Here is an 11,428-nt window from a genome sequence, read left to right as displayed (position 1 = left end):
GAATATGGACTATTGCCAAGGCATTACAAGAAGCCGAGAGAAGACTCCAAGAAATGGGTAACACTCACTACATCATCTCATTTCATCTCATGTAGAATTTTGTAGAATGGTAAATTGTTGGTGTTATTTCCTATAGCATATATAGGAAATATACAGAAACTGGGCCACAGCATTGCAAAAAAGAATTCGGCAAACTGTAAATTAAGTGTTCATTTAATATCGTTTCACATTACATACAGGTGTATCAAAATGATTGGTACCTATCCGTTTCCTATGATTATGGACAAGCCTATTACATCAAATACAACATAGGAGCTACCTATAAATCTAAAGATGAATGTTATAAAAGGTTATAAAACTAAATAAAAATTCTGGGCATTTCAAGAGGATCCAATGCTGCAAATGGAAGAAGCAGGCTTGTCAATAAACACCAAAAACTGATGGGTACCAATCATTTTGATACAACCTAGATGGAAATGTTCTTTGTATGAAAACTAGTCAAATTAGACTTATCAGTGGGAAGGAAGGTGTGACATCATGCGCGTTTTCGACAGTGATTACAATCAATGGTGGAAAAGACAAAAAAACGGTTTGCACGCATAGAGGAACTTACGGCCTTTGGTCTCCAAATGGTTCATTATTAGTTTTTACAAGGTATCAGGCAAATGGTAGTTTGAGAATGATTTGTGAATGTGTCAGGTGACAGAAATTAATAAACCTACAGGACAACGGTCCTTCAAGCGGTCTGGGGGACTCATAAGGAAAGAAAGGTCACGTGGCAACTCCAAGGCACCAGATGACCTTGAATCACAACAAAACATTGTTTTGTGTGTTCATTACGTATCCATGGTGTTTGCGTGTCATTATATCATCTTTTTACGTCATTATTTCAATTTAAATTCCGGATTCCTCCAAACCTTGCAAGACTTCGGCCATCTTTGACGATCATTGTGACCCAAGCACCGTGTTGCCATTGTAAAGGCATCTGGACATTTTGGGGATTTTAAACCACAAAATTAAAAAGTTTCTTGTTCAAACTTTCTTGTTCAAAAGTTTCTTGTTCAAAAGTTTCTTGTACAAACTTTAAAAAGTTTCTTGTTCAAACGGATTTCCATTATTCCGCCATTGTAAGCACTGGAATATGCGTATGATGAGATCTTCCATCCCATTGATTAACCTAATCTTTTGATCTTTCATATTTCATGCAAAGAACGTTGTCATCTAATACGTAATGTGGAATCCAAAGGATCTTGGAGTTTCAGTGATGTTGCGAAACTTGCCATACTTCTGGCCAGTGTACTATGTACTATCACTACAAACATGACAAATATCTTCAAAAGATTTTTGATTTTCAAAATAAAGTTTACAACTTATTGATCATAGAAACCACTTAAACTGTAGATATAAGTTATTTAGTATTTCAAAACATCAACTTTATTACAGATCCGCCTGAATCAATCGCATCGTTCACATACGACCGACGTGACATAGCAAAGTTGTTTTTTGACATTATGAGTAATACGTCATTTGAGGGTGTCACAGTGAGTATCACTTCAATATTCTGAAAAACCGGAATTCTAAAACCACACGTATAATTATAACAACATTTGGGTCGATAGAAAAAAGTTAATGCATAACCAATTTTATACTGTAAAGCAGAAACAGTAAACTGGTGTCATTATGGTAAAAATAGGTATTTTGGACGATTTGGTGACAAAATCCAAATTTGGGTGGAATTCTTCAAACATTGGGGGCTCTGGTGCAAATATCTCGTCAAGCTCTGGTACAAAAATCTCGACAACCTGTAAAGTGTGCTGAGGCTTGTGGATCAACGTCTAGGCGTTGTGCCTGTGCGTAGCGCACTATAAATCACTGCGCGTTTGTTTTTAAATAACGACGAAATAAAGCCGGAATTTTATGTGTACATTTAGTCAGACAAAATATAATCTGCAACATCTTATTAATATGAGAGCACGGGGTGTTCAACTCATAATCAAGGTTGTAGGTTCGAACTCCGTCAGGACCAATGTGTTAGGTACTTGGGTAAGACACCAATCTCGCTTGGAATACAAATTCATAGTCCAAAGGGTCATTAGTCCGAAACCTAATGAGAGGTTTGAACTTCACCCTTATCCTACCCTATAATCTAAACCTTAAACATAACCCTAACTTTAACCCTAATCTGTACCCCTAACACTAACCCTAACTCTAATGCTAACCCTAACCCAAAGATGGCTTGATGTACCATCTACAACATCCTCTCATTACCTTCAGGGAGCAGTCAAATTTACTGATACTGGTGACAGAATCGGTCCGATGCAGGTTGAACAAAATCAAGGTAAACTAATGCGCTTTATTAAGATTTTGATTAAAATTATATTTTAACCTTCAAACGAGAATTAATCTCAAAACCAAATGACATTGACTGCATACTAATTGTTTTTTACTTGCCTGTGCAGCGAACCACTTGCTCAAGACATCCAATATCCATGTAGCCTTTGTGATAAATGAGATGCATGATTGTATATATTGTTAATTATCTTTTTCTTGGTCCAAAGGCTGCCGTATATTATTGTTCACTTGATTTGTTGGAAGTGGCTTTCTTTTCCTTGATCTGTACATTCCATTCCTTTTCCATATTTTCTTTCCATAAATGTCAAGATTAAGCTTTTTAGCGTGGTTTGATCATTTTGTTTGAGCTTGGTCCCATCAAGACCCGATCGTGTCTCCATGGAGCGACCGCTTAAACAAATAATCCGACTCCTTGTATCATTCTATAGGTGGTGTGGAAAAAACAGTGGCGATCTACGATCCTGCTCGACCTAAAGGAGATGAGTTTTATTTTACTAATGACCCTACTATAATGTGGCAAGGTAAACAAGTGTGTATGTGCTCTGATGTAGCGTAAGACTACGGTGCTTTAAATGCTTTATATTTTGTAGTTTACTGAAATACATAAATAATATGCCATTATCATAAAGGGCAAGAATTTGATCAGACCTTTTTTAATCTTCTAAACATGGTATAATTATGTGACTCATAACTTCTTTTAGGTGGCAAACCTCCTGTTGATGCATTCATAGAAGTTCGACAGATACAACGAATCAACAGAGGTCTCTATGCATTTATCGCTCTCTTGGCTTGTCTTGGCATAGTATTGGCGTTGGCATTCTTAGTGTTCAACATATTATACAGAGAAAAACAGTAAGTCTAGTTTATATCAATATATTGTTTTTAACGTTCTAAAAACGTCAATCTTTTGTTGTTTTCTCGGAGCTAGATTACGATTCAGCAACTCAATCAGGTATTTGTCAATTAACGTAATCGACAAACCCCTCATGGAACCAATGATTTACCTGTGACCTGATGAACCCTGGCCCTGGGCCCTTGGTAGGCCGACAACCAAGGTAAGCTAGAAAGCCAGGTAATTTGAACTTGACGGATGAGAGGCCCGGGAAGACGTGCATCGTTGTCACCCAAAGACCCCATATCCCCCCCCCAACACATTACCCTACGACCCTTTATTTTTCCATTCGATCTGCCACTCAAAGGCCCTTATTTTTTCAATTTGAACAACAACTTTCATTTATCATTTGAAGTCAGTTAGAACTAGAAATTTAATGTTCGAGGCTTTTGTTGGACATTCTTTCGGCTCTCAGCCAGAGACTGGCCAAAACTTGCACGCAAGCTAAAATGTATGCAAGTCATTACGAAGGAAACAATGACCTTTGACCTCAAATTTATAAACACCCCAGCCTCATCATAGTTTATGTGTTTGCATACGTTTCTTTCTTCTTCTTTTCAGAATAGTCAAGATGTCGAGTCCTAGACTGAATAACCTGATAGTTTTGGGCGGTATCTTGGGTTTTCTATCGATTATATTTCTTGGTTTGGATACAAATTTGGTGTCAAAGAAAGTAACCTGTCATATGATGACGGTGCGTAATTCGTGATCTTTCTTATAAATTGCTGATGATATGAAATAGGTTAATTATCTATCAGTTCGAGCACATGTAAAGTGGCTATCATGGCAGAATCATCTTTCATCAGAGGAAGATGTATTTCGCATTGCATATGCATATAGTTGCGTTAATCAGTTTATCATGGGTGGTTTCAAATAGGCGACCATAAAAAACTATAACAAATAAAAAATATAGTATTTCTTATAATACATCAGTATTTTCCATATGATCTTATGCTGTCTCTCTCGCCCTCACTGACCCTCACCATCTCCCCCTCTCATTAAAAAAATATATGGTTATTGTTTTTTATAGGTTTTCATATGGTTTTTGGCGCTTGGAATTTCTTTGAGTTTTGGTGCGATGTTTAGCAAGACTTGGCGAGTACATCGAATATTCACCAGCAAAATAGTGTTAAAACACAAAGGAGTAAGACGACTCATTACTTGTTGTGATATCACATCATAAAAATACATTACAATGTAGAACTGAGTGTTTAATTCTATAGTTAAAGGAGGGGTGGTCCGATTTTATTTCATGCTAGGCCTATAACTACACGCCAGTGATTTTACAGTTGTGGAAGGACGAGATGTTGATTCAGCTAGCAACTAAACCATTTTGACCAATTACATTTTTAATCCAGCCGCGTTTTTCAAACTGTATACTTTATTTTTGATACGCACTATATTGGCCAAAGCCGGGCAAAGCCTAGCCTGACTCCTTTTTTTTTACCCACAATCCTTCACGTTGCCTTATTCACAGTGGTGCGGCCGTGCGTGAGTATTCGAGGATTCAGGGAAAAACATGCCAAACAATTTGAAAAAGTAGTCGCAGTTAGGTACAGCGTTGGTATACCTAAGGCTCCAAGATTAATATCATTTCAAATGAAGATCCTTCTCGCTCGATACCAATAAAAGAATAAGAGAAAATCCGACACAGTATGTACAGCACCTGACCTCATCATGCTTAATCACCCTACTTTATCAGCTGCGTGTAGGTGGTTGAGTGATATTGAATAGTATCTCCAGCTCATAAGGTGATAATCGTAATCCTGATTGAAGCAGCGCTATTGGAAGAAGAAGAAACCACCTCAATCAATCATCCATTACGTACTTTATATTATTTGTGGGAGCCAAAAGATTCCTGTAAAATTTAGACTAATTTCCCCCACAGTATTTACCTGATTTTAAAGATCTTGAATTAAGGACGGTTCCTATAATTGCATTTTATTTACAAATGAATGTGTTTTACTAGATCCAGGATCAGCATCTTTATGGACAAGTTGCTTTGCTAATAATTGTAGATGTGATCATCCTCACTATTTGGGTCATTGTTGATCCAATCTTCTACCGGGAAGTCGACGGTTCACCTGAGGTAAGTTTTGCGATGCGGGGACGGTGCCTGCAAAAGTTTCTCGAGTAAGGTTTGAACAACCGAAGTAAAACTTAATGAAAAATATGGTGTTGCAGATTCGAGCATATGTTGATATGTTTGAAATGGTAGGACTAACAGAGAACGAGTATGGCCATTGGGGTTGCCTCTACATTCAGAAAAGTGAGGAGGCAGGTGCCTCGACGTATTTAAAGAAAGGGGGTGTTTAATCCAACCGTTAATGTCCCCCCTAAATTTAAGTCCACACCAAAATATGTTGATTTGAAGTTAACCTTTTTTCATAATGTTCAATCATGTCAAACATTAACAATGCAGGAAAGCCCAGATAATGACGACGTCCTATTGATACCAGTCCGAATAAGTTGCCACGGTAAATTGAATACAGAGAATTACTTTCTTGGTGTTGCCTTGATAATCAAATGCATACTAATGATTTTTGGTGCGTTCCTTGCCTGGGAAACGAGACGAGTGCATTATCCAGGACTGAATGACTCCAAATGGATTGGTGAGTGTCGTTGTACCACAAAAACATTTCTAAATTCATAAATAACATTTTACAGAATTACATACAGACGTCAATCGGTCATATAAAAATGAGTAAAATATCTTGACGCAATGTAAAAATTGCAATATGTCATGGTCAGTTGCACGTATTCAATGCTGCTAAAACGGAATGCATAGAGTCGTAAATCAGAAATCTAAGACAGGGCCTTTCGAAGATTCGGCAGATCCGCTGTTTGGATGGATACGTCCTTAACAACTACAGAATCTACGATACAGAGGTGGATTTTCTGCAATAGTAAAGAACAGGGAAGGAGTCAGAACATCACCCTGTTGGACTCCAGGTTCCTGAGATGCGTGGGGAAAGGTTTTTATAGACGTAATGACCAGGATCTTGGTATAAATGCTGTAAGTGCCGCAATGATGGAAACATATTGATCTTTTCATGGGGTCCAAGGCCTCCTAGAATTCGAGAAAGTGGCAGGCATATTACTTGAAGTCTTTTGAGGTCATTTGTTGAAACCTTATACGATAGGATATCCCTTACTGGAACGTAATACGTAGTATAACCTAGATCTAAAACCAACCTATAATAGCTTATAATTATATGCTTTTAGATTTCTTTAAAGGCATTTTACAAATATAAATGCACATTTTGTCATAAAAGATCACACACCTTTCTTGTATTCTGTTGGTGTTATGACTTGTGAGGACAATAACATGTATTCTTATATACAAACTGGATGATACCAAGAATCACGAGATAACCATGTCCATGTCTCTCTATGCGCATGCTCCAATGCTACCGCAATGGAAACGCAGTCCAAAACGATGGATAAATGAGCACTATGACTTTGACACGGGCCTTATAAGTTATAAGTGTGATACTGAACTGTATCCGCTTCTCAGGAACCTATCCAAGGACAAATGGAGTCCAGCAGGAAAATGTCCCGACTCCTTTTCTGTTTTACGCTTTACGTCATCATAGCGGCAAAGAGCTAAACAACTCATTTCTCTATGTATCTTGCATGTATATTTCATTGGCTTTCATTTGTGCATCATTTATAATTATATTTTGTTCTAATAATTTCAGGTATGAGTGTCTACACTGTAGTGATAGTATCGTTTACCGGACTTCCTGTTCAGTTTTTTGTAGCGGATCCGAATGCTAATTTTGCGCTGATGGCAATCTTTATATTGTTTCCAACAACCCTTACATTGTGCCTTGTTTTCGTGCCCAAGGTGAGAAATTCTGTACAAACTTCCGTCTTAATTAATTAAAGTGTCCAAAAACCTCTTCGTTTTTAAGAATAGTGTACTTGAATCTTAATATAGGTTTGGAAAACAATTTTATGTTAGATAGGCATACACATGAATGTTGTATGTTTGTTTAATTGTCATGTTTTGTCCATCACAGATTCTGAAGCGAAATGATGTCGCTTCTACTAAGCCCCGTTTGAGTACAAGTAATGGTGTGCCTTCTGATCAGAAATCTGCTGGGGAAGGAGGGCTATCAGAAGATAACCAGGTATGGTTATAAAACCTCCTTCAATAAGAGAATAAAAAGTATGGTAGGGGGCTGTTTCGTGTATACTAGTTTGAGGCCCGGGTTTGAGCCTGAGCTGCACTTCGATAGCACTACATGGTTACCATTTTCCCGCCTCTTTGGATGTAGGGAGTTGAAGCTCTTATGTATTTTGTTAATTCTTTAGATTAAGTTGTCATCTAGGAGATGGTGACAAGGTCAAATATAAAATTCTTTCTTTCTTTCTTTGTTTCTTTATTTATTTTTATTTTTCTCACCCTTCCTTCTTTTTCTCTCCCCTTCCCCTTTTCGCTCTTCCCATTATATTATTTCTTCCTTTTGTGTTAGCTTTCTCTGTGTAAAACATAACATGTAATCCGCGTAATTATATTTTTACGTCCACAGAAAGTGTCATCTCAAAATGAGCGGTCGCAAGATCACACGTCAGCTGAGAAAGCAACAAGTACTGAGGACTTACACTCACATGGCACAGCGTCGCCATCTAATCAATTTGAAATTATTATATGACATGTATGAGGAGAAAACACTTTCAACAGTTCATACACTCTTAGACATTGTTAGATAGTGAGAACCAATCAGAGCCAACGCACAGTGTAATTTACCCATTACCAACTTCAAAGTAATGCACCATATTGCCTTAGCTCCAAAGCTGCAGCACCCATATTTATCCAACAGTCAAATATGTTGAAAAATCACCCATGACCTTTCATGTTCATTTATTTTTCAGGTTCAAATTATTGTTAAATTATTCAAATGCTTATATTTACCCCATAACGTATTTGAGATTAAACATTGACTTTGTTGTATATTTTACACCCTGCTACCAATTGATTAATTCGAATTAAACAATTCATCGCGTGGCCATGGGCAGCGCCATTAGACATGTTACAAGACTACCAAGTGACAGGTGATGGACCGTACACACACAAAAGAATAGACACTTATTTGATAATTTTCACCAAGGTTACTTAAAACTTATCCAGCTAATTTATTATACAGCAGGGGTCTCTGCCTTTTTAATATGTTATGAAAAACTTAATTCAAAAAATATTTACTGACGGAAATAAAAATCCATCGACGGGTAGTCTTTCTTATGCTCTCACAAACTTAGAAAAAAATCTGAAAAATCCAAGATTTTGGTCTAAAAATTGGCCAAGGTTACCATGGTTACTGCTGTCCCATTCAAAAGCACAGGCAGACCTCCCACAGCGTTGAGGTCAACTTTCTAGACTTCCTGTCTACTGGCAGTAATGGCTACTACCCAGTGCAAACATCAATGAATTGTTTAATTCGAATTTATAATCAATTCGATATTATAGACTCGCTACGATTGGTACACTCAGTCAGCAGTTTTTATGTTTATGCTTGCAGGTCGTTATTAACAGAATCCATGCGTGCATAGCTGACCCCCGTTCCCACACACACCCCCCACACACACAGCGGCCATGCGAAAGATGGATTTTTAATGTCACAAAAAACAAGAGAACCGCAAAATTTGCAACGGACCCGCCTGACAAGCTTCAGCGCTACGATAATACACGATGTTAATTTGAGATAGACAGTGACATTCATACACACAAAAATTAAATATTTGCAATTAAGAACTCGTGTTTTTGAATTTTATCAATGAAAATGCAGCAATGACGTCATTGGGTTAACGATTTTCCAACTGCTGATTGGTTTATTGCGTCACTGTCAGTGATCTATGCATGCACGGAACGGAATGATTTTTCGTATGGGTAAAATACACTGTGCAACGTTAGAATAATGCCAACCATGCATTAATTATAGCCTCGCAGGGGGGAGACGTATCAACATCTCAGTGCAAGTGCATTATTTTGTGCAACTTCTCGATATAAAAATAGCAAAAATCAGGGGATATTTTTTCTCGTGCATGAAATAGAGGTTAATAAACATGATAAATGCGTATCACTTGTTGCAAAGTGTAATTTGTTCTTGTAACAAAGCCCTTATACCCGGGAAGTTATGTAAGTGCTATGTAACTTGCTATGTAACTTAGATTTCAATATTTATATTTTTTAATATATCTGTGTATTTTAATATGTAAAGAGCGCCCCAGTGGATATCAATGCTTTGTTCACTGATCTGTGATACCCTCTATAAAGACGCCTTTATTGAAAATAATATTTTTTTAAATTAATTGTACATATTTAAATTAAACACTCTTCACCAGGAAGTGTGTATTATCCGTCTGAAATAATTTGTGTTTGCAAGGACATGCCAGGAAAGCCGTACATTCTTCTTTTTAAATAGTATTTAGTGTGCGGAATATCAAAACCAGTGCAGTGTGAATTCTTTTGAAGTGATCTTTGTTTATAAGTTTGTTAACCCGCAAGTTTGTAGCTTAATCCTATTTTACTGTCAACTGTGATATATTACTATCTTGCTGGTTCAATAAACTTCCCATTATTTTGAGAATTGACTTTTGCACGGCATATGTAGTGTTCTATTGTAGCATTAAAGGTAAATTTACCCCGAATACACAGGTTATACTTCCTGTTTGATATTAGTAATACCAAAGATGATAACGATAGTATATGCCCCAGGAGCACCCCTTTTTTTTAAGCAACTTTTTCAAACAAATCCTACACCGATAGACCCCTATTGCCGACTCCGGTAGATACTGGAACGTCACTTTCGTATTAGGGGCATCTACATTATGAATGTCATGGTCGCCACCGAACCCCCCCCCACCAACACCACCACCACCACACCCCACATCAACTTTTAAGTAATGCCAACAAAGTTGATTAGTTGACGGAACTTTTGAGCTTTTTCAGCATTTTTAAGTTCGGATAACTAACACTATTTTTGAGTTGTCTAAACTTACTCCTTTTGAATTGCGCCAACAAGGCGAACAAGTCATTTCTATGAGTGTACATGTAAAGCAGAAACATATGTTGTGTGTATTTAACCAGAGAAGATATGATTTAATCAGTTGAGCGTTATGAGTGTTATCTTGGTTTAATAGCTTTTAATGGGGTTTAAGTCCTGCAAAGGTCGTGGTGAATTCTACTGTAGACATGACTGCATCATGCCTATCCGCACTTAGATTGTAACATCCACCCATTTTTTGCAGCTCCCCAAATTCCATTGGATGAAGGAAGTTTTTGATAACCAAACATCTAAAACTGATTTTGAAAGCAGGAGGAAACCGAAGATCCCGGAGAAAACCTTCGAGAGCGAGCATGGATCGATAAACCGTATGTATAGGGTCCCATTAGTCAAGGAACATGGATAATCCCTAGAGCTATTTGTGATTAAGGTGCAAATTCGGCTCACTGTCCTTAAAGAATGAGAAAACTTAAGTGGGAAAATGCAACTTGTTCAGAAAAGAGTAAGATCAAACAGGAGTCATATTGCTCTGATCTTGTTATAAACCACGCCAAAAGTATTGCTCTGAACTTTGAAATGTTTTTGCAACACGAGCAATTTGAGATAATTTTGGTTATAATCGGAGCAAGTTTTGATCCCTGTGGAGCGCAAAATGCGACATTTGATCGTTTTGCTTATAACTCGAGAACCAACCTCGAAGGTAAACTAAACTATCTTTTTCTGAATCGTTTTAATCAAAGGAATAATTTGGTGTGGTTTTGAACAAAATTTGAAATTTGACCCCTGTATGATCTTTTAGGGATATCACATAACTCTTTTGGAGCATGGTGCATTTTTGCCAACGAATTCTTTTTGGTATTTCAAAGTCTTCATCATCATCAGTCGGCTGCGGCCCACTACAAGCTTGGGGGAGGAGTCGGCGACCTTCACGTGGTCTCCCCTGTTATCTCGCCAAAACGAGAACCAACGTCGACGATGAGTCAAGGAAGAAAGCGACATATCGCTAGTCAACGCAGTGTTACCCAGGAGCAGCGCCGTGACCCTGAGCCCAGCTTCGCGTCCTTCTCAGGACGGACAGCTACTGCTGTCGAAGGTTACGGTGTAACGACGTTGCAACTGAACGTAGAAGGCCTCACCCCTGCCAAGATGAACATCATGGAGCAGCTGGCAGTCA

General features: G+C 37.8%; 1 protein-coding gene across 1 annotated transcript; it reads left to right on the top strand.

The window, feature by feature from the left end:
- Position 1: 1 nt before the first annotated feature.
- On the top strand, positions 2 to 9,841 carry LOC140138068 (gamma-aminobutyric acid type B receptor subunit 2-like). Its single transcript, XM_072159914.1, has 12 exons — positions 2 to 57; positions 1,444 to 1,541; positions 2,275 to 2,338; positions 2,781 to 2,873; positions 3,054 to 3,204; positions 3,806 to 3,938; positions 4,275 to 4,388; positions 5,214 to 5,333; positions 5,667 to 5,856; positions 6,946 to 7,094; positions 7,270 to 7,380; positions 7,783 to 9,841. The coding sequence occupies exons 1-12, from the start codon at positions 54 to 56 to the stop codon at positions 7,903 to 7,905; spliced, it is 1,350 nt and encodes a 449-aa protein (XP_072016015.1). The 5' UTR covers positions 2 to 53; the 3' UTR covers positions 7,906 to 9,841.
- Positions 9,842 to 11,428: the final 1,587 nt, after the last annotated feature.

Source organism: Amphiura filiformis, chromosome 17 (assembly GCF_039555335.1).
Source record: "Amphiura filiformis chromosome 17, Afil_fr2py, whole genome shotgun sequence".
NCBI classification, from domain to species: domain Eukaryota; kingdom Metazoa; phylum Echinodermata; class Ophiuroidea; order Amphilepidida; family Amphiuridae; genus Amphiura; species Amphiura filiformis.
Note: the sequence above shows the minus strand (reverse complement) of the source record. Positions and strands in the feature narration are given on the sequence as shown.